This window comes from Clinocottus analis, unplaced genomic scaffold, assembly GCF_023055335.1.
Source record: "Clinocottus analis isolate CAN_PGR_092001 unplaced genomic scaffold, fCliAna1.0.p SCAF_25, whole genome shotgun sequence".
Taxonomy (NCBI): domain Eukaryota; kingdom Metazoa; phylum Chordata; class Actinopteri; order Perciformes; family Cottidae; genus Clinocottus; species Clinocottus analis.
Window position 1 is genome coordinate 6,010,001 of NW_027175987.1, and position 24,602 is coordinate 6,034,602.

The 24,602-nt window shown below is 41.4% G+C and overlaps 1 protein-coding gene across 37 annotated transcripts in view; it reads right to left on the reverse strand.

Moving 5' to 3' along the window:
• Positions 1 to 24,602, reverse strand: part of adgrl2a (adhesion G protein-coupled receptor L2a) — a 101,232-nt gene that overhangs the window by 57,981 nt on the left and 18,649 nt on the right. For all 37 annotated transcript variants that reach the window (XM_068591702.1, XM_068591722.1, XM_068591734.1 and 34 more), the window contains exon 2: positions 12,191 to 12,375. In XM_068591702.1, the coding sequence (XP_068447803.1) occupies positions 12,191 to 12,266 (76 nt within the window). In that variant the 5' untranslated portion in view covers positions 12,267 to 12,375. The remainder of the gene's footprint in view (positions 1 to 12,190; positions 12,376 to 24,602) is intronic.

A 24,602-nucleotide genomic window follows, 5' to 3' on the forward strand; every position in this document is an offset into this window, starting at 1 on the left:
ATTCCATATCACATTATGGAGTGTCAACATATGTGGATTACTAGTGAATGTTAACATGTGTAGACTATGCAACCTACTTTTACACACAGAGAGGGAGACATGAACAGTGAACGATATTGGGAGAAGAGGCGAAGAGCAGCAGGAGAACGAGCTTTCCAACCTCATTTGTATTCTCCACCATCCAATTCACTCCAGTTCATTTACATCTCCACTACTTCCATAGCAACAGCAGGGGGGCTATCAGGAGCATCTTTGATATAGGTACATGACTGAAAAAGATCTTGTCATTTCTCTCCGAATAGACGTCGTGAAATAAGACCACGATTTTTCCCTCTTTTGTTGTTAAAGTGGGTTTATTTAAGCAGAAATGTAACCTCTCAGAGATTCTTTTTTTTTTTTTTTACATTAACTCTATTCCTCACATTCAAACAGTGCGTGTAGACACAGAAGCCTGTACAGGAAATCCCATCATTGCACAGAAAAGAAATGCGATCCTGTAGCTTAGAACTTAATGATTTTACTGCGTGAAAAAAAGAAAAACATGGACAACAGCAAAGACTGCTAGCCAAGAAAGGTTTGTGCTTTCTTCTTTCTAATCCAAAAGAATTTGAACAAATACACGGCATCAAGTGTTGCCGCCAGACAAAATGATAATGCACTGCACCAGCAGGAAAACACAGCCTCATCAAATTCCATGTACACTTGTATGTAAATCAACCTTAAGGCCTAATTAAGCTCTATGGGGCTCATCAAGGTCATAAATCCCCTTTTTTCATAATGCATTATTGACTTCACATCATCTGCACATGTCGGCTGACTGCACTCGCACAAGCACACAATGTCATCTCACTGTCTAATATCGGATAGCCCTGGGGCCAGGCGGTGTGTGTGTGTGTGTGTGTGTGTGTGTGTGTGTGTGTGTGTGTGTGTGTGTGTGTGTGTGTGTGTGTGTGTGTGTGTGGGAGAGAAGGGGGAGTGCTTTTTTTAGGTCACACAAAAACCAAGGACATCTTCTCATAATGAAATGGCTGAGATGACCATCAGACAGTAAATTTGGTCCTTAATAAACGGTCACTAGTAGATTCAAGCCTTAAATTGCAATACATTTTAAGATGATTAAGGATAGGTCAAGGCTTTGTGCCAATTTCATTGTGAATGGGTGTAAAGGTACATTTGGTTCAATTAAAAAGAATCTGGAAGAAAACGTCCACCAAACATTAAATTAAAAAACTATATAGAACATAATCTTACAGTTTAATGTGTGCAAGTTGAAATTGAATTAACATCTCTTGAAATGTGTTGTGTTTGATTAGTAGAAGACTTGATGCTATGAGTCATGAGGAGAAATGGTATAGTGCAGTCCCTGGTGAGAGTCACAGTGCCTTTTAGCGGCAGCCAGCTCTTTGGACCTCATTACTCAGCCTTATCAGTGCTAACAATTCAGAAGACTTCTAATGATACAGAGTTCAACTGTGATAAGGAGGTGAGGGTTTTTTTTTTCCTCCAAAGACCTTATATTGATTTGCTATGTGTTGGGCAACTTTTCCGCCTTATAGTTTGGTCTATATTATTTCCACAGTTTCCATTACAAATTATTTTAAAAAATGTACTCCGACACATTTGGGTAGCCCAGACTTCCTTCTCTGCTCCACTGAAGCGTTTGATGCTGCTCGATTCAATAAGGAAGCATTTCTCACTGGGTCACCAGTGGCAGCACACAAATAAGAAGGGTCCATCTGCTTGGTTTGCATTCCCAAAGTGTACTTCCTCAAGCAGACCCCAGCAGTGGTTCCTCTCCCCGAGACTCATGTGTATGCATTTGTGCCACATTATTCAGCGAGTGCTCAAACTGACCCCCACCTGGCATTTAAATTCCCTGACCGACCAGGTAGTCATGCCCTGATGACACGACTGCTGCTCCAACTGAATTCTTTATGCAGCTCTTATTCAGACTAGACGGACGTCTTGGTAGCTTCTCGGTTTGTGGATTGTTATGTGACACAATGCTACTTGACTCGGATACACTAGCCTCCTTTACCTTTGTCTTCTTACTGGACTCACTCAATATCATGCTTATATTCTGCACACCTATGGAGTATTTCTCTGACAAATGCCACACAAAAGCAGAATATATGTATATTTAAATACATATTTTTACAAAATAATAATTTTTTATTTAATCAAGGTACTATTATCCTTTATTTTTCTGCTGTTTAAGGATTCCATCTTATAATACTTGGAGGAAGCTGGCCAAGCGAAAATTGAATTTGACTCTTGTTTCAATTCATCAAGAGTTTATTGGCCGCTATTCATTATAATCCAGGGGGTGAATGTTATCTTGATGACCTTCCATCTCATATGCTTTTTTCCCTCTTAAGTGAACTGATTGTTATAACATTCAAAAGAAGGTTCCCCACAACAGTTTTATGAGAAACTTTCCGATTTAGATTAACCTCGTTTGAATCGGTTGCATAGACTAAGCCTGTTTCACTCCTCCATCTGTGTCCAGCCCTCACATGTCACAGCGGGAACACTTTGAAGGTCTCATTTAAGGATTTATCAGAGGTCCCGCGTGCTTATCGGCCTTAATTATTGGTCGTTGGCTATTTAAAAATAATTTAGGGACTTGTGGCGTGTATGTGTGAGATGAAAATTAGGGTACAAGAGCAACTATTAAGCAAGAGTTAATGCTTCAGTTTGGCTGAGGCCGAATTATAAGACACCTCAATACTAAGAGGGTTTGATTCTAAATTACTTATAGCATTGGATATTGATTTGCCATGTCTCAACAGTCGTAAACCATCTTTGACTATTGACTATTTTCTTCAACCCATTATTTACTTGCGTGTGGTGCTTAAGGGCAGAGGCCCACACCCTTAACACACGGACACACTCGGGTCATAATGACTCAGGAGGTTAAACGCTGAGTCACACGGGAACAAGTCGTGATGATCTACCAGAGTTATGTTTGATAACAGGAAAACCCACACTTCATGAGTTCTCTGGTCCAAATAATGACCTACAAATATGGGGCAATGAGGTGGAACTATTTTTATTGTTGTCTCACAGCATTTTATAACCGCCTGGCTTTGATCATTCAGGTTATAGACAATCGGCAAAAAAACCCTATAAAAAGTTTGAACAACAAGAGAAAATACTGAATGTATCAGTGAAACTCTAAGTTAACAAGCTTCGTAAATGGGCACTCAGAGTTCCTTTGGTTCTAAATCCTTTATATTTATGGGCGTAGTTTCACCACCCCTCGTTTACAGGAGCCTCTTCAGGATTTATAGCTGCTCTAAATCAGGACTGAAAGCAGGAGGACAAAGAGGATTCCACTAAGGGCAAGCAGGGATATCTTGAATCTGACTCTCAAGCGTGAACCGTAACATTTTAAGTCATCAAAAATATAATGTTCCCTCAACAGAATCCGTCATTACCAGTTCAAGAATCAGTTTTCATAACATGACACCCAAGCCATAACCGCTCTTTCCTGTGCTTCAGTAAACATGCCTTTGAACAGATCCTCACAATGAAAACATGATTAAATACCCAGTGAACACTTGTAGATTGTTGTTGTTGTTGTTGTTTACATTGAGTATTTCAGCTGTTATGGAATGAAAACTCACAGGCATCAGTCAATGGTTTGATAAATATCAGTTCACAAAAGACCACTTCTATGAGCTTATCCCTCATTGCTCTTGTTGCTCAAATCAGACGGGGCAGGGGAATTTAATTGCTAACATTGATAAAAAAAAACAACATGTAAATTACAGTATGACACAGCTTGCACCGTGGCAGTAAATTGATAACAGTGTCAGTCTCCAATCTACAGAAAAAGGTGACCCCTTTTGAGCTTGCTAGTTGATATTGCAAGATTGCATTCCATTTGACTTGAATATTGCAGTCTAATCACCTTAAAAGTCCATGGTATTACAGAAGCAAACAGGAAACCAGGCTACATTTGACCGTTGACCAGCTGAGCTGACTCATTTGTCTGGCGCGAGGTGTACTTGTTAGTTTCTTTTTAAAATACTATCTACAGTGGATAATCAAAAACATTCTCGTTGTCTGCCCTTTCCAGACTTCATGAGCAGTCCTTGCGTGAGGTCTGTCTGCAGTCCTTGATGTCAGTGCACAGGCTCTATCAACCTGATGTTGTTGTGTGTTCCCATTATTTACATAGACTGTGGCGGCCCACCAAAGTCTATTTTGTTCCGCACCAGTTTCGGAATGAACCGCTACTTAATTTTCTCTACGAGTGGGCTGGCTGGACGGCTCTGTCTGGGCGCATTTCCTTGAAATGCGGTACGCAGTGAACGGCTGCAGTTCGGCTTGGAAAGTAAAAGAGTCAGCTTTCAGAACCCCTCGCCAGGACATCGCCACTTCCCGAGGCTTGAAACTAAGTGCTCGGTGCGCCCTCACTCTCTTCGGGAACTGAGGGAGTCCCATGTTCCCAGCCCGGCTTTGAACCGGGGCTGACGTTCTTCAGTGTGCGATCTGTGGCAATGTCGGCAACCCAACCGATTTGTCTGGAAACATGGACCCCCTCTGGTTACAGTGCTTTGTGAGTGTGACTTCTTTTCATTTTTATACAACCAGTGCTTTCATGATTTGATGACGATTAAATCAGAGTCCTGCATTGACAATGTTAGTTCAGTAAAAGTACAAAAGTATTAAAGTACCGAAAATAAAATGACTCACTATGCAGAATCTCCCATTCCAAATGTTGGGCATGTAACATTTTACTATAATTATTGATGCATTAATGTGTTCATCGCTTTAATGTCGGAGCTGGTAAGGGTGGGGCTAATTCTACTACTACTACTACTACTACTTTTCATATGTATTTATTAGGCCATGTATTACTAATAATAGCTAAGAGATTATTAGTTGTTGATTTATAGTTTGTAAAAGTGGTAAATATTACTGACAAATAAATGTAGTGAAGTAAAAGTAACTATACTACTATTTGAAGAACCCACTATTCAGGGTTGAGGGGTGCTGGAGCCAATCCCAGCTGGCCATGGGGCGAAGGCAGGGTTCACCTGCACCTTGCAGAGCTGACACATAGCGACAGACAACAATTCACGCTCACGTTCACACCTACAGGCAATTTAGAGTTGTCGATTAACCTAAGCTGCATGTCTTTGGACATGCAGCGAGAGAGAGAAACCACGCTGGGAGAGAGAGAAACCACACTGCCACAGGAGAACATGCAAACTCCACAAAGTTGTACTGAAATGCAGTACTTGAGTAGTCAAAATGCACTTAGTTACATTCTACCAGTTCAAGAACAAGAAAATAGACTTGTTTATGAGAGCACAAAGTTTTTTATAGACGTAGCCTCCTAATTTGTTCTGAAAGTGCACCAGATTGATGCCTTGAACTTTAAAAAGTAACAACATCTTTTGCTGGGGAGCATGCCCCCGGAGCTCCCTTGAGGGGTCTGAAGTCCACCCATCACAGTCTCACAAAACCTGTGGGAAGCGCTGTATTGTGATACGGGTATTTTCTCAACACACATTCCCTTTTAAACTAAAGACACTGTTTTTATTCTGCCACAACAGGTAACAAATAAAGAACACAGGAGCAAACAAAAACTTTCAAACTGGAGGCATATCTCTGACAAATTGAAACCTGCTTATACAGAAATGCCCACATACTGGTAGTCACGTCTGCCACGGCCCGATCAGAGACAACCAAGAAAAGCACAACACAATAAATGTTCCATGAATAACAGGTCTTTGGTTATAGACTACTGCACTGGAGATTGATAAGTCATATTTGTTTTTTTCTGTATTTGGAATTCAGAGAGGAGACTCGATGGGTTATCAGAACATGTTTTGTAGATTGTTTGGGATATACTTGTTAGGCGCCCACATATTTCTACCTGAGCAAGAACAAAGTGAGACAAAGCATGACGGTAAAGCACGAGGTAGATAGGAACATGTGGATAGATGACTAATCTAGGGTGCCTGAGATCCCACCCAGCGAGGGCCTCGTGAGACCCGTGTGAATGCCCATTATCCATAAAGATCACCACCGAGAATGATGGGAGAAGGTAGGTTTCACAGTCTGAGGCTCTGTCACGCTGAACCACTTCTCCAGACAAGTCTGAAACCCAATTAAGGGCCATGTTAGAGGTTGAGCACCATGTCGAGCAACACTGTGCTGTTGTTTTGCGTGACAAGTCTGCGAGACTCATGACTTAATTAAACAAATGGCCACATCCTCGCAAAAGAAAAACACATGCAGCTCATGAAACCTTGAAATAAGTGAGAAGTTAGGGGATAAATAGCCTCATAAAATTCCATTTACAGTGTCCGTGCTATAACAAACACATGGAGAAGTGCGCTCAGAGTTGAAACAAGGCAGCAAGTCTCCTGTCTGAACTGCTGCATCAGTGTCACGGCCGAGAACCCACCGTGAGTTATGGATGGCGACAGCCCACAACAAACTAATGAAGCTTTCCAAGGTTATTTCTGCATAAATAAACTTTAAGAAGAATGCTGATGCAGTAGCCCTAACACACAGACACCTAGAATAGGTCACTAGAATAGAGTAAAAAACTATTGGCAAGGGCAATGAGTAAATAATTATAAGCTCCATACATTCTGGGTTAGTGGGACACCTCTTAACTGCCTCGGTGCCAGGTGAAGGAGGGGAGACGGACTTTGTTTGGGTTGGAGGGAGGAGTGTGGCATAATGTCAAGAGCTCTGCAATGCTCTTGCATGACAAACACCAACATGGAGCCACCAGTGACAAAGCCCTAATCCTGAAAATCCCTCCTTCCTTTGCTGAAAATCCTAATGAGGATTTGAAGTGCTCGGCAGGGAGGAGACCCAGGGGCTGTGGTTACACCTGGCCACTGCTTGCTCTCCCAGCCATTGTCTCCTTATCTCCTTATTGGCCAAGCCTGGCTGGCGATGAAAGAGACATGACAGCATGGTGGGCCTTCGTACACAGGCCCCACGCCTGCCTGGCTCCACGGGAAGCCAGATTCCACAGTCTACCGCAAACAACCAGGATGACATCAAGCGGGAGGTGGAAAGACAAAATCGACAGTAGTTGATGACTAAAGACAAAGGAAAGATTCACCCCTTTAGCCTCAACTGTTTTAGTGCCGTCTACAATCAAATCTTAACAGCAAAATAAGTGTTTCATATAGTAATTACCTAAAAAATGATTGTTTCTTTTAGAAATTAGCTATGGGCCAGCCTTTTCAAAGTATCTTTAATACCAAATTAAGTGGTCAGGGAACAGGAGTGTGGCACCGCAGCAGGGTGCTATTCTTTTCCACGGACACAACTCTGGCACAAATTAGTCCTTCAAAGAACAGGCCTACAGCCTGCAGTTTTGCGCATTGACACTTGACAGATAGTACTTGGATTTGTCTTTTTTTTTTACTCTCAAGATAACATGCACCACAAAGCTGCTGAGAAAGAGGCACCTAGTGGAAAGGATGAAACGCAGATTATTGGTAAGCACAGATATAGTATCTTTGCTCCTGAATAATAGGCTTATGATATCTGGATGTTTACCTGATTGGATTTAGACGTTAGATACTAATCTGCATTCCATGACCACTATCAGCCGGCCTTAATACAGTTAGATATTGAATGAGTGCAGGAGGTTGTCAGAGTGTTACAAAAATGAAGGAATGGTTATTTGCAGGACTTTCTATAAATATACTTTCATGGTTACAAGGAAAGGCTAGTAGGAGCAAATAGGTGGTGGCACAGCACTGGGAGGTGCTGGATCCTGTTCTCGTAAATTCGGTCTCACAATAAGCCCTGGGCTTTTACTTCCAGTAATTACATTTCAGAACACCTTGATTGTCTATTTCACTCCATTCACTTTGAGATGAAGGCTTTAAGTCTCTTTTCTTTTCCTTTTCACATGGTACAAAAAGAGGACTTTTAAAGGTGCCCTTCCCTGTTGCCCTTGAGAAATCTCAAGCACTTCAAACATTTCAAGCTTTGAGGAGAAACAATAGTGTGGTTTCAGGGTGTACGGAGGGAACAGAAATTCTCCGTGTCAGACTTGTTGAAACAAGTTCTGCCTCCGAAACGCAGCTTTTATATCACGGACAACTCTAACTCTGCATGTTCCCTTTGCCTCACAGGCCGCGTAGTGAAGGAACGACAACATGGAATAGAGAAAACAATTATTGTTGCACTTGTACGGATTATGGTCGCAAAGTTAGCACAATGCAGTTAGCACTGCCGCGTCGCATTTGTTTGATCACTGACCATTTTCAAAACCAAAAGCTTGATCGCAAGTAAGTGCAGTGCATCAACAGAAATGAACCAACAGACACATTTTCTCCTGGTATATTCTTGGCACTCAGTCTTGCATGTTGCCAACATTGCCCTCTCAGCTCTTGACACAGAATCCTTGCTCTGCTCTCTAATTCTGTCTCACTGTAATTCTAACAATCTTCTGGAACGCCTTTGAAGAGAGCGAGTGGCTGAGCTAGGTGTGAATTGTTATTCTGTTGCTGATACAGACAAATCCCTTCAACCCCACCAGACTTGACTAAATTATTTCGGAAGACATGGGAGCCAATTTAACCATATGTTGGCGGGGAAAATCACCTTAGTTTTTACATTTTGCAAAAAAACATTATTACTTCATAAATTACACCATCTCATTTTTGGTGGGTTGCTATGGTGACATCCACAGAGGACGGTGGTAGGACAAAAGGAAATAAACCTGCAGCTTCAAAGAAGATCACTCGGAAAGCCTGAGGGCAAACTTGTGTTGATGCAAAACAATATCAAAGCAGGTCAGAGTGAAGCATTCTGATTAAAGTGATAGACAGAGATGTCTTGTATCTCCTCACCTATCTCTCATCTACCATAAAGTGCTAATCTATGTTGACACTTCCCCAATAAAGGAATGTTGTGTAATGACATTTTAAAGGGGCAATCAAGCTATTCAGTATTTAACTACCATACTTTTGAAAAGGTTCAAATCAATGCCACAAAGGACAATACATCCTGTCCCTTAGTCCCTAGTAAACTACAATAGAAACTAGTTCCAACCCTAATCCCTAATACAACTCATTAATATATTTTGTTAGGCCCTCTCTGCTTGCTAAATACCTCTTTCCCCGTCACTCAAACTCCACCCCCTGTGTGTGATGCAGACTTAACTTTAAAAAAAGAAAGAAAAGAAAACCTTTCAAGTCCAAGTCAGGATAACCCTTGATGGCATTATCAGACTTTGAAAATCTCCCTCTAGAGGAACAGACCACATGATGCAACGGTTTTAACAGGCTGGGTCATGCGCCACGTGACGATTAAACTGAACTCGATGAGTAAAATCGGTTCCTCTGAAATGACATTGATGCCAAATTGTAGAACTTACACTTGATGACCCTTTGAAACTGGGAAAATGTTTGTATTGTATGTTATAAACAAAAGACAGATGACATTGAGTCTCCTATCATTATGTCTATACTGATGTTGACATTGATAACAGTACCTATGTCACAATAAGGCCCTCCTGGGTTTTTGTATCATTACAGGCATACTGCAACAGCGCTGGCTCAAATGTATGTTCCGAGAACAATCCCATTACCTGTATTGGCAAAAATAATGACCATAGTTTTAGCAGTTGTACCATGGCTGAAATTATAGGGCCAAAAAGAGAAGCTGCTCACTAAAGGGACAGAAGAAAAAAAACATGATATCTCCAGTACGGCATGGTTAATTCTATATCCATATCATTCGGTTCAAAAGCTCGAGGTCCCCAGGGCTCCTTTGATATGTATAACACTATGCCACAAATAACGTTTATGTATATATAGCATAATTAAAATGGTACGCCAAATCAATTTTAGAAAGTAATGTCACTTACTCGGCTGCCGGGGTTGTGGATGCATACAAGCATTTTTTTTTCAGATGCGAATAAAATAAGGAAAATGGGAGATGAAAGGCATGGGATGACATGAAGTCAGCTGAGTGAATACAGATCACAGTCGTGTGTAGATGTCGAACCGATGCAGTATTATGTGAAGGATGGGATGTGCAATGTATAGAAGGCGAACAGAGAGGAACACAATACCCCACAGTTACAGTTCCAATATTTGCTGTGAGTATCTTTTCCTTGAAATACTAAAAAAGAGGGGGTAAGAAAACTTGAGACTATTTACAGCCTTTCACTAACCCATTTAATTCAATTATAAAAATGCATTAAAAATATATTAGGGGTAGACGCAGTTTAATGAAGCATGTTTACTTGGGGATATTGTTTGTAATGAACTGTTTCTGGACAGATCTCTGTGGTTGGTATGGAGAATGGGAGGGAGTTGAGGGGGGACTGGAACCAACAAGAAGATGAAAAGGGAATGACGAATGTCAATAAATGGGTTTATTCCATTGTCACGTTTACCTTCGTTCTTTGGTTCCCATTTAGAATACGCCTTTTCCTCATGCACCACCTACACCTGTACTCTGTGTCATGAAAATGAAATCTAATCTACTGCTTACTTTCTGTTTGCCCTAGGAGTGTCACCCCTCTGTCATGTACAAAAGCCATATTTCTACTGCATGGAAGGACAAGACTACTCAACTTAACCCACTTGGAACCGGCTCTTTTTTGAGTTTTCATTGAGCAAAAAATGTGTATACTACCTGGTACTTTTTTAGTACCACCTCGGTCGAGGTTCAAAGAATGTTGAGATAAAACATTGCAGACCACAGATTGGTCGGAGAGAGTTGTCGCTAGCTCGGCACAGGACATCCATCACAAGCCAAGCTACAGTCAATTAACATTTTTTTCTTAATTCCCTCGACTCAGATTTTAACGGCAGCCAGCAAAATGATGGCGCACACTACGCCGTACAACTGACAAAGTGCAGATGCTCCTGTTGGGAACGGATTTAGCGGATGTTGCAATGTAGGTGTTCTTACAGCAGTTTCACAGTGTCACACTATTTCTATTAGCTATGGATCCCACCTCAACGAAAAGGACCTGGTACCAAGAATAACCGTAATGCATACTATTAGGCAAATGCAGCATTAGGAGTTAGTGGTGTAACGTCAAGATCCCACACTGGCCTCCCACCTTTCAAAGACTACAAACTGAGTTCTATAAAGGGCTGGGCGAAACCAGATTTGCCACAACCGGGGACAGAAACTCTCTGGGGTGGTGATTAGTTTTCCTGTCTCTCAAATAGGTTTACTTCTATAAACCTAGGCCTTGAAATTGCAAACGGCTATCTTTGCATGAGGTTTCTGAAATGGTACGTTAAAGTTCCAACATACACGATATGACATACATATGATTATGTACAACCACTATTATTCAATTTTCTTAATCCATTGAAGCCTATGGAGACTGGCACTTATTTTATGAAAAATCAAATCCAAGCCAGATGATACATGAGAGACACATATGGTGCGACTCACGACGATGTATTAAGCGTCTTGGTAAATCAATACCTTCCAAACTTGAATCAATAACCTTACTTTGCTGCATGTTTAAAAATGAGTAAAGCAGGTAGAGTGAACAGTTGGCTGGAGCTTCAACAGTTGGCACCAACAAACCCAATCTGCAGTGACACTTTTGATACATTGCCCTGCAAAGATGGCAGTTTATTCTAAATCTAATCTTCAAACATCTGAAGTAATGCACCTCTATTCAAACACCATCATGTACAGGATACAGTTTATGAGACATAGTTTGGATGCATAAATCTTGTAATTACAAGACAGCTGAGAGTGATTTAATCAAAGCTAAATGCACTATGATTAAAATACATTCAAGCTTTATATTTCTTGAGGTGTGAAATCTGTATGTGTCTGCCATGAGACGAAACATCTTAGCGAGTAATCTACAAATGGATCCAGCTCCGATGCCACTGGGAACAACTGACGCTTTCAAGCAGAAAATCTCAGACAAATCACAATTTACCAACTAATGAAACCACTCAAGATTATCCCCCATCCGCCTGTGCCCACTGTCCTCAGAGCAGCATTAGTTACACAAGCACCGCCTGCACTCAGAGGATCAGCTTTGGCTGGAGTCACAATTTCACTGCTCATGCTATATTCCTTATTCTATCGCAAAAACACATTTTAGGACACTGGTCTGAAACAAAACTACAAGAACACTGGCACAAGAACATATTAGTATGTTTTCAGAGAACACAAAGACAACGGTTTCATATGTACTTACCCTCTGTAGATTGCACTTGAGCCAGTGTGATGAGAAACCAGCAGAAGGTTTGTAGCTTCAGCAGGGAGCATGCCATGGCGCCCGGCAATGATGGTTTGTGGCAGGTTTGTGTGTGACTAAAAAGGTTCTGATTAAAAAAGTCCAAGCCGACTGGTCTCAGAGATGGTCATCCTTGATCCTGTCACCTGTGGAGCAAACCAAGAGAGAGTTGTTCAGCTCAGGGATGAAATTTATTCCACGTGGTGAACTCTGTCCCTGTGTGATTTCACAGAGGAATTCACCCTGTCACACTCATGCCACAAGGCACTTGATGCTGCATTTACATTCTGGCGCAGAAATGTGACAAACCTTAAGCTGTGAAATGCTACAAACACACGGAAAGCCACTAAAATAAGCCCAGAAGGTCAATAATCCTGAGAAGGGAAATCCTTTAATGGCTGCTGAATGCTAACCATTTCACAGGCCGGGAGGGGTGGGAGCAGCACAGTCATTTAACAGATAAGACCCGCCCCAATCTGTCTCCTCGTGATGCCACGCTTGTCAAGGCATGTGTCACATTATATTTTTCGTACGTTTCTGAAAAAACATATTTAAAGCACATTTCGAAATCTTTTAGTTATGTAAGATTGTTACTTTCCAACAACACAAATTAACATATCAGTAAGAATTTACTAGCGATGTTCATCATGTGCTCAGACTTCTCATTCCCACAATGCACTGTGTTGTGGAACAAAAGCTTTCTACCGCAGGTACAAATTTTAAATCAGGCCTGCAGTAACAATTCTGTCAACTCTCCAGAAGAGTTGCGTCGAGAACTGACCGACTGGAAATTGACACGAATTCATAACAAAGGAAATGTTAAATTAACTAACAGTAACATTAAATGCTAAAGATATCCATGGTAATTGCTTGGTGAACATTAGCCAAAAAGCTTTTCATCCTGCTGCAGCCATATCGGTTTGCATTAGCTTGGTCCTTGTCTAAGTACTATATGGGAAAATTATTTTATGTTAGAGGGTGGATGTATGTGATGTCTTGTGTGGTCAAATGCAGTTAATTTTAGAACGTCTACATGGCTAACTAAACATTCACTTTTATAATGAGTTGCATTATAATGTTTTTTAAGTAGAATTTCATACTGCTTTGTTTTTCCTTCCACTTCAGCAGCGGTTCAAATGTAGCAGCACTTCTGTTTGAGTTATGTTTAGTGACTCTCTCCCCCCCTGTTCCCCCCAAACAAACAAATAAAGAAACACGACCGTGCAAATGGTCATTTCTCTGTGTTGTGACTGACCACAAACCACCTTATCTCTCCTTCCCTCACACCCCTGCCCCTCCCTCTCCCTTACATCTCCACAAACCAGAATTCCTCTCTCCCCAGCTCATCCATACCTGTCCCTCTAGTGCGAGTTTGTTTGAATGTTTGTTTTTGCTCTCTTTCGCTACAAAAGCAAATGGCCTCCTCCCTGTCATGGATACAGTGCTAGAGCTGTGTAGGGTGAAACCTAATGCCTACCTGCGCGCCCAGGCATGCGTTTCACACTACTAACGGCTCCCTTTTGTCTGTGTGTTTACACTGCTGGGCTAAGCTCACTCCTCTCACTCCCATGAACCCTTAGCACATTCACCCTGGGATAAGGCATCACTCTGGCAACAAGACACATAGGACCCCATTAGAAAATGTTTTCTTTTTCTTTTTCTTTTGCACATTCAAAAACAACATGCCATTTTCTTGTGTGTCTACAGCCTGCAACTGTGTCTTAAGATTCAAGGGGCAGTGTGTTATCCATCACACGAGCAGCAAACGATAGCACGCAACTGAAAAGACGGTGAGAAATTCTATTTGTCATGTAGAGTCAGACCTGCACAGATCGGCTTCGGCTGGCTGCTCCACTCTGGAGAATATCCACGGCCTGAAGATCCTTTGATCTGTTTTGTCTGAGTTCTCAGACGGTGCAATAATTCATCACCGAGAAAACATGCGGAGCGCGCACATTAGCCAACAAAGTTGTAATTAAGCCTGCCATAATCAGCTCATCTAGTATGACATTACGTCTCACCTGAGACCTCTAATTTTAGAGCCATTTAAAAGAGGTTAACAAGAGCAGAGTACACGCAGCCACAGTGTATTCAGTTTCTGTGGAATAATATGCAGTCTTGAGACTCGACAAATGAAAGATAATCACGGAGCCCAAACATTGCATTCTACTCGATTCCAACAAAAGCTGCATGTAGTGAGCATATACTGTCGGCTGAACCACAGTCTTACTCTTTTGTTAACTTGGACAGACAATACGTGGATGACACACATTTACATGTGAGTGATAATAATTTCATCCAATTAGCATTTTATCATGAACAAAATAATTTACTGGGAAAAATGTTGAAAGTAACAGTTGACTTCAATGTTTTTGGGGTGCACAATTAGACAATGTCCCCGGCAATAAAGTTGGCACAAGTTGTTTGATATCTAACTTTGTGTACAGGCCAACAGGAAATAGCAATATAATAGAAAAATGGAGAGACATTGTTGGTGATGATTGTTTTTAACATTCTACAAAGCAGATTCCCACAGGCACTAGCACTTGAGCTGATAGTTGTAGCATTAAATTAATTTAGCTGTCACTCAGAAATATTGGTTTTTATTTTCCCACCATCCCTTGTCACTCTTTTATCAAATATGGTTCCCTTTTGCATCTGGTTTTCTCTGTGACCTCTGTGGTGCGTGAACAGAATCCAAACACACATGCGATAGGATGTACCTGCCAAGTGCAAATCCAAAGACTGAGGCTCGGCCTACTTGCCTTACGACCTTGACACAACGCTGTGTGACAAACCCAATTCAGATTAATTTAGTAGATTAAGTGTCGTATACCTAAAACTCGTTTAACGCTTAGAAGTCTTGTATTCAATCACATTGTCTCCTCAACCTCGAGTCTATAAAGTGCTTCGCTCCTCAGTTTTTCTAATTAAATACCATATAGCATTACATCTGGAACAGGTTAAAAGTGTGCATTTCAGTAAATTTGTGTCTCCGTGTGGGCTTGCCGGTGTTTGTGTTTACATATGTAAATTGAATCAATATGATTATTCTTGCTTCCCTGTCGTCATTGCTCAGTGTAAGAGAGAGGCGGCACGCTCACCAGACCTCCTGTGTCAGAATGCCAAGACAAAGACAAAATGCCTTTACACAGCTTTGCCCCCAAGGCAGCCGAGACCCCCCGCCATGAAAACAAATGCAGAATGTAGATCCCCAGTACACAGGGATGCGTGTACTGTAAATCGATGATAACAGTCATATACTTTAATATATTTTGTACCATGCTGTGAGTGTTTAACATGTTCAGACACCAAAGGCGCAGACTGAAGGGAGACTGACGTTCTCATTAAACGCGCTGAGGTCTTCCCTCTCAGCTGGGGGTTTCTTTTCTCTCCCCGCCTTGAAACAGAAACTGATGGTGATCGTACCTTGGCTGTTTTCTTAAATAGCCCTCGACTTGGGTGTGATCTCAGAACAGATTTTTGTTTCGGCAAGAATGTGTTATTGGACTGGGGTTTGAATTATTATTTTGTTGGAGGGGCAGGGGGAGGATGGATGGACAAATGGAGAAGAGCATCGTGATCAACACTGCTGCTTCTACTGCAGCGGACACACAGAAGCAGCAGTTTTCTGTGATTGCTAAGCAAAGATGCTCAAATGTTGACAGGCACTTCACTGTTTTGGCTAAATCTGAAGTCATTGCAGACATGTGTTTCGGTACTTTGAAAAATGGAGAAGCCACGGGGGTGTGGGCCCAGAGCCTTTTAACATGTGTGCTTCATACATTCCTAATGCAGAATGCTTTATAATAAACAACTGAGGGACAAAAACATGTGAATTAAAGGATCCAAGTTGGCCTCCTTAAGAAGAAACTAAATAAAAGGCTAAATAACTGGAAGGAAGGGGGTTATTAGAATGGAGGGGAGGGGGGCTGATTGAAAAGGACAGTTTGAAATTTGAATGCAGCGGGGGTCTGAAAACAAGAGGCAGATGTCAAAGAATGCCGGGTTTCTTAGACAAAGCTCCTGGTTGTCCCTCTCGAGCTGTTAGAGGGCCACAGCAGAATAGAAGAAGAGTTGGGCCATTCTATAATACGAGGTCTGGGAGAATGGAGGGGGGACCAAGAATAAAGAACCTGAGTAGGGGAGGAGGGAGAGGGGGTCTTGTTACAATGAAAGATTGACAGCTTGCAAGTCTTGCTTGACCCTTGAATTAGCCCCTGAGCTTTCAACAAACCTCAAGAAAGAGTTGGGATGTTAATTGTCACGGAACATCACAGGATGCAATGGAAGGGAAATATGGGGCCGGAGATTCACTGAAATGTAAATCAGGACCAACATGTTGAATGGAGGGAACGCATTTGGTTTCGATTGGGTTTTCCCAACAGCATCCTCATCCATGAATTCATACATACTATAAGACTCCTCTTATCTTATCTCCACTTTGAGGGAAAAAGTGAAATACCTAAGGACACGGGCCTCCGTCACAGAACACTCAGCCACAGCTGTGGAGGAAATATATTCCCAAAAGAGATTGTGTTCCTGCTTTGACACTGCTGAAGATGTACAATTTGCAAGCGTAAATCAGAAAATTTGCACTCCAGAGGGGAGAGATTGGGCTGGTGATCGGATGAGTCTAGAGCCCCACTGAGTCAGATGTGGAGCAGGGAGGAACCAGAGGCTGACCCCTCTGCTGAGGGAATGATTGAGAGCAGCACAGGGCCAGAGGAGCTGAATGACACCCGACCAAACTCTGTGTGACTGCTGGTGCCCCAAACGCAGACCCTGACCCCGACAGGAGCTCAGCCAGAGGAATACCAGGTCAAACACACATGCGGCGCAACAAGAGAGTGTGTGTGTGTGTGTGTTTGTGTGTGAGTGAGAGAGAGAGAGAGAGGAAAACAAAGCAACGCTTGCGGTTCTTTTTTTAGGGCTGTCCTCGACTTCAGACATTCTAAGCAGACTTATGCATATACAATTCTGCCAAAAAATCGATTGGCTGATTTAATCGACCGGTCTGCAAAACTGAGTTTCTCTGCAGAGAATATCCCAAAAACACCACTTTAAATCTTGTGTTTTCGTGCTGATATAGTTTCATAAAATATATGGCATTAAAACATTTTGAAATACGACTTATCAACTAAAGATGCTCGCTAAGTGCTTGCTGAAGTGAAGCCGCGTAAGGCGTGTTAGCCGGAAAATGACATCACTATTAACATGTCTGAGAACAATGACAGCCAATCTGTTTTTTGATGCTTTAAACAGGAGGTCTTAAAATGTAGTTGATCAAATATTTTGCTATGTTATTTAACATGATTCATTCATTCATTACAAATCCTCCTGAGCTTTGTGAGCGTTGGTTTATGGTGTTTTGCCTTCAACACTTCTTCACAGTACATTTAGTTTGTATGCAGGATGCCGTTATGGAGAATATTGCCAGTGAGAATACCTTAACACTGCTCACTCAAATAAACAACATTCCATAAGAACGTCATTAGTAAATAACAATATCTTAAATAGTTCAAACATATTATGGCCAGAGATGTCGGATAAGAAAGAACATCCCTTGTAGCTACGCTGTCTTGCAGGCTCAGAGTTACTCGTTATTTTCACCTAACACAGAGTACAGTATACATAAAAACAATTGTTAATGAATATGTGGATCAAAATGTTTATGATTTTACCGCTTTTGCAAGCCGCACTTGGCCAGAAAATACAGTTGCATGCGAGCGAGCCGGAGCATGCGACGTAAGCGTGGCGCTCGTCATGCTCATTGCTTTTAGAGTTTGCACCATAGATCATTTTTATGAGCCACTCAATTAATCGATTTGAGTGCCCCCCACTGGTCAGGACATATGGCTTCTAAATACAGCAATCACGGGCCAAATGCTGGAACACTCCAACTCATCAATATATTTATGGAGACAAAACTGGAAGCATTGTCGAAAACAAAGGCGCAATATGGAAAAATAAATCTATTTCAGGTGCTGTTTTGAAGGTGAAACCCCCATGTCTATCAGTGAGTATATCTCTTAATTTAAAATTGCCAATAGACAATGTGTTTATTGTGAGTTTCACATGATACGTTTTTCTATCCCAGGGCGATGAGTGCTACACTGCCCTCTGCCTGAATAGATATTAAATCCATATCCTCATAATCACTTTAGCAATGCAACAAAAATCCTATTAGCGCTGAAAGATACCTACACCTGTCTGTCCACATGGATTATAGCCAGATGATTTGCCACGGTAACAAAGTTTTAATACAGATTCCATACATTTTTAGTTGTAATTTTGATGTTTTACTGGGAAGTGAAGTGGATTATCTCAAATGAAATTTCAAAATGTCATTTCCACTTGCTGATAGCACAAAACTATTCCTTTCAGGTCTGTTGAGATAAGAATGATTCAGCCAGAGCCGTTAAACGGTGTCTTTGCCAAATGTTCCCCCGCTTAGGAATTAATAGGCTGACATTAATACAGCGAGATAAATAGGAAGGTCAGAAATGGAAGCCCTGCCATTATATAGGCATCTCATGGTGATAGTACCTGCCAATCAAGTCCAATAAGTCCTTGACACAGAACGATTCACCTTGGAATACACAGAGTGCATGCAATATGTAGTGTGTACTCTCCTGTCCAGAAACCCAATCCAATTATTATGTGCACATAAATACTTTGCAGGGTTTTTGGTCAGGCAGCAATTTAGGACACCAGAAAAGAAACATGTATTGTGTGATCCAGTTTGCCATGACTAAATTAGTCAAAATAAATCAGGGATTACACAAACTGGACTCGGCTGTTGGCCCAGACTCTCTCCCAAACTCATCTTCTCAATTACAGAACGAGTGCCGTTCAGTGGCTATGTAAAAATAATACAATGTGGCCGAGCAAAGTCAAGCAGTGGGACCAAACAATACGACTACACATTCACAGCAAAGAAAATCAAACAACTACTAACGACTGTCAAGTAAAAAGTGTTCGAGTCATTCTTGTTGCTTGAAACTGAACCACGGTGAACAAATGAACAGTTGAGGTCAGAGATTTTCTCACCGAGGTCACGTTCCCTTAAAAGTCTGGCATTGAGTTTGGCAGCTTGTGTCACGTATTTATTTTTAGTGTTGTCTCTCATTTAAAACAGCATGTTTGTTTGCAGAAAAGGGGCCGAGCCTTTTTTGATGCACGGGCGCCTGGTTTTAGTCTATGATAATGATGTGCTGTATTTACTTGGATGCGCACCAGTAAGCAGCTTTAGTGACCACCCCCCATCAAAATGAGCAGCTGAATGGTTAAAAACCCTGCTTCATCTTTCTATTAAGAACCTCACCATAAATAATGCACCGTGATCGTGAGGCGTTATTAAACAGGATGATTAATTTTTAAGGTAGTGGGCAGCAACAAAAAACATGGAGAATGTAACGGAGAAGATGACTTGTGAGAGACACGTTTAAAAAAGCAGCGTATCAGGAAGGAAAAGCCATTTATCCATGTATTTACCCGTTGTAACAATAAGAAACAAAAGAGATACTGAGCACTTATCTCTGGGACCACAAAACCAGGGGAATGTGTTTAAACTTCATCTTGGAAGAAAGCTCTATCATGACGTGAATCATTGACTCACATTGAATGTACATTCCTGACATTGATTTTGCACAATCCACATCTCAATGTCTAAAAGCGCCAAAACCCCTGTCTTCTTTGTTTGCTTTGCTACATCTCCTCCTTCGTGACTAGATATATTTAACAATGACTTAATTCTAGCTTTTACCTGGATTCACCTCATCACTGCACTTGAGCACCCGTAATACATTTTTCTCTTCCGTATTACGTTCAACAATAATCTTCCGTCTTTGAATATTTCCAAAATCCAAAATGCACAAGGTTGGAAAGTAGCGTTTCGATTTTTGAAGGGTGTTAATTCTTTTAGATTATAGGCATTGTGCATAATGTGGCCAACCTTGGCTCCGTGTCTAATTGAGGCTTTTAACCTCTCTGTGGCCCGCAGGAAGGACAAACAGCCAAAATAAGGGACACCACATAATCTCCGTTCTCACTAAAATAGAAAACAGCACAAGGACTGAACCCTTCCAGCAGAAGGAACACTTCACAAATTGTTTCGGCAGTGGAGTGGGTCTACTGTAGCCTACTTCATCCTGGCACATTTCTATCCCAGCACTGCAGTATCCATGTCCAATGTAAAAGGTAGAATGAATGCCTTTGCCAGACAAGCGAAATGGCATATGTCAACCTAAACAAGGTGTAGCACCGAGGCTCATCAGGAAGCGCAGACAAAAGAAGTGGGTGTAGTCTTTTTTTGAATGCAATCACTTGTCAGCCTTAAATCTTCAATCAGTATACTGCCCTGACAAGTAATGGTGCTTGTTCAACCTGATGATGGTGCATTGGTGTTAATTTTTTCTTTTTTTTTTCAAAAGACAGAGAAAATGTCAAAAAGGCATTTAGCTCTTGCTCAGAAACCATCGCTTCATACGCTCGGCTGCACTATAACGTGAAGTGTATTCTGAATGAATTTCTGGTTTCTTTAAAAGGATCTAATACCACATTAAAGCCGGCAACATGACAAAATAAAGTCATTTAAGTTGCTTTGAATTTGCAGGCTGCATCATTAGATTCCTTCGTGCCGTTTCAGTGTCACTACTCCTTGGCCCCTTCCCACTTTTAGCTGTGAAAGAGAGAGGACAGTTTGGGGGCTGCGCCTTCTCCGCTGAGTTCATTAGCATAACATCAGCACTGTGTCAGGGATTGTGATGCAAACAAGCCCAGATTGCCTCATTCCAACCCCTCCTTTAATAACTATGGTGCTATTCCTCTCCTGCCTGCTCACTGTACAATGGAGCTGCCTCTGTGGCACTAAAGAGAGGGAGAGTAGACTTTTAAATACATTTCAACTTCAATGTGGATGTGAGAGATGTCATCAAGCGAACACTTGGCTTACATTCAATAGATTAGAGTGAAAGCTGCTTTGCTACTTTGCCATTTGCCCAAATACAAACATATGGCACACCACAGGAGAAAGATGAGGAAAACAATAGTTTAACATGTTAATGCTTCGTAAGAGGCAAAGATATATCTTTTCAAGAATATGCTCAACTTCCAATTGACCCTGATTCAGGCTTGACATGATTTTAAAAATTATGTAAATGGGTCTGTGGCTTATGCTATCGTCCCTTGCCACCCACAGTAGGGCAGCAGATACAGCAATCACTGCTTCTGCACCTTGTGTATGTTTAATATGTGTTTGCTCTCTTGTGATAACAAAGAGGGAGGAAAGGAGAGAGGGGAGGGGGACAGGGCTTTCTTTTTTGTTCTTTTCTCTCTCTTTGGATAGATGGACCAAAGTCAAGGAATCTAAAGACACAAGGAGAGGGAGAGGGAGAGAGAGAGCAGACAGATACAGGAGACTGTCAAGCAGACCGCGATAAAACGTTCACTCGGAAATTATCTTCCTGTCATAAGGCCCTCCTGTTTTGAATACCAAAGGGATTCAAATTCGCAAACAAACTCTGAAAGGTTGACCAATTTCGTGCTCTGACAAACGATAGCGAATTGCAGTGCGGGTCGCACCTTTGAACCGCTGCGCTGGAGGTAGTATGAAGCAGAGATTTTAATCTCTGTATCTCTGCATAGGTAATCCACTGAAGTGTAATTGCTACAGCTCTAAGTTACACAAAATAATGACAGGAGAATAAGACTCACTATGAATATGAAGTGAGGGTGATAACATAGACCCAGGCAATACCGCAACTCGACAAGGACTCTGACTGGGGAGGAACATGTTCCACTGAAGAACAACGAGCGTATCTGTGAGGCGGTTTGCACCGTTCAGGGCCAGGTAGATGAAAGATGCTGTGTTTTTTTTCTAACACAAAGAGCAAGTAGATTATATCATAGAATACCTATTTGCCTTGCCATGACCTCTTTCTGTGAATATAATCACCAATTTTCTGATGAATGCAAAACATTATGAAAGAGACACATGAGATGGAGATGCACGCCCTAATCTCCAAAGAGTTTTACATTTTACATAATTAATATTGTCAGGTTAAATTCCAGTGCAATCTCATGCTTAAAAAGGCACTTCCTTGAATTCACGCAGTCGGAGTTGTTCGAAATAACAAACAAAACAAAGCTAAGTTTTTATAAAAAGCTCATCACCACTTTAAATGGGGAACATTGTATATGTTTTACACTACTGTAAAACACAAATGCATACGTTTAAAGATGTACTGATAACAAATATAAACGTAACCTATATCGGCTTAAAGAGTGTCTTGATTTCCAGAACAAAGAAGAAAGCGTGTGAATAACAGAAACAGGTTTAAAGCAGTTTATCCACTGTAACATCAAAGCCCTGTCCTACGAGTATTTTCCATCTCTGTCATCCTTCTATGTATTATACACCAAAATATCCTAATCGTCAATTAGCACTTTTGTTTGGGGCTATCGCCGCATGCTCCAGTTGTAGAATCGTGTTATCGAAGCTTCATTACACATTTCTATCTTGGCACAAAATGTTTAACTTCTGTTAAAGTTTAAACATCAAGTATGCAGCTGAGAGAGTCTTGTGGCGGCGACTTCACAATATTGTCCCCGAGTGATGTCTGCACAGCCCTCCCTTTGCTATACGGCTTCCATTATGCACAACAGCACACAAGCCTTTTCAGGTGAGAGAATAAAAGATCCCTCTTTTTGGCCCTCGCAGTAAAGTGAGTAGGCGTTGCAGTGTTGCAATGTTCAGCATCTCAAGCTGATTGTTAGATTCAGCTGCAGCTTATGGGAGCTACATTTCAACACCGCCATTTACAGAGAAAAAGTTTGTGGGGTTCATTGTCGGGAAAAAGCTTTTAGAGTCCTGCTGGATACATCAGCACCTTCAACGCTGTGCTACATAGATGTTATCTGGCAAAACGTGGCAGACTTGGCCATCCTTTAGGAAGGTCCTGGCCTCTAACCCCGGTTTAAGCCTGCTGGACCTATTTCTGATAGTAAAAAGGCTACAGGAGCCGCATCCTGTCAGCTCACTCCAGACTCACTAGTAATCAGCTCAGGCTGATGAATGACAAAAATGCCACTGGCTCCACTTTTTGCAACGACAGAAATGCACCCATTTCTGCCCACCCCTATTTGACTGTCCTCTTTACACTGCTTTTCGCCTATTTCCATCATCTACTACAGAAGAGCACTCATCACATTGGTTCAGCTGCTGATGCTGAAGCTAAAAATGAAACATGTTGCCGGGCACAGATGCAGTACTTGAGAATGTGTGCAGCTTGCTCAGAGCTTTCTGTCTGGTCATCATTTAACCCTGGTTGGATTGCATCACTGGGAGAAAAACATGTATGGCCTAATGCTCCTATTTGCTGTTTCTTATGAGAGTATACACAGGTATATCGTAGATTAAGATTAAAAATGTCACATTTGCTAGCAGATTTTTGGCATTTGTTTCAGATAATCAGCGCTGTCTATCACCAAATAAGGAAGGTTCTATGAAAAGTAATTGTGTTTTTATGTCGTTGTAGGCAGCATATTAAAAAAAGAGAAAAAGAAAAACATAAAACCTGATTTTCTTCATTTAATTACAAATGCACTTACGCATTCCGAGCAAATTTAAAAAGTGTGTGCACTGCCAATAGATGGGTACCGGCGTAACGATGCCAATTTCACACCGGAAGTTATCATGTCAAAGAATTGTTAAACAAACACTGATGAGATCAAGAAAAAAAAAAAGAAAAATCCTGTACAATAAAAACCAGGTGTCTGAAAATGTGTTTATTGCAGAAAAACAGAAGTTTTTCTTTACGGACCGGGAAATAAATGTTGTACTTCTCCAGCTAAATAAAGGATGTAGTAGTCGACAAGTTTAGCTAAAAAAAAATGAAATCACAAAGCTGAAAACCAAAGCTGGTTTACATAAACAAAACGTTGTGGAGATACGACGCCTTCATCGGACAGCGGACACAATAATCATTTAAAATATACTTTACATTCTTACCATTGCGTTTGTTAAATAAAAATAAGCAGCAATGGAAGAATAGAAAATAACCATCATGACTTCTAGAATGAAGCTCGTACTCAACTGGATTGTCATTTTGTGGTTAATTCCATTCTTCCTTGCTTCCCCACATCTATGTGACACACGTCCAGCAACAACACACCAGGTGTGAAATAGAAGCTGCAGTTCTCACACTCTTCTGAATAACTAAATCCCGCTCGCTGGGGACTGAGGAGCTGAATTAGACAAACAGGTCGGTCTAATGGATAAAGCAGTCAGGGTACGTGTGATTTATGGCAGACTTCACACCAGCAGAGCCGCCTCACACCTCATTTAGAAGGAGGCATGATTCATTATTAG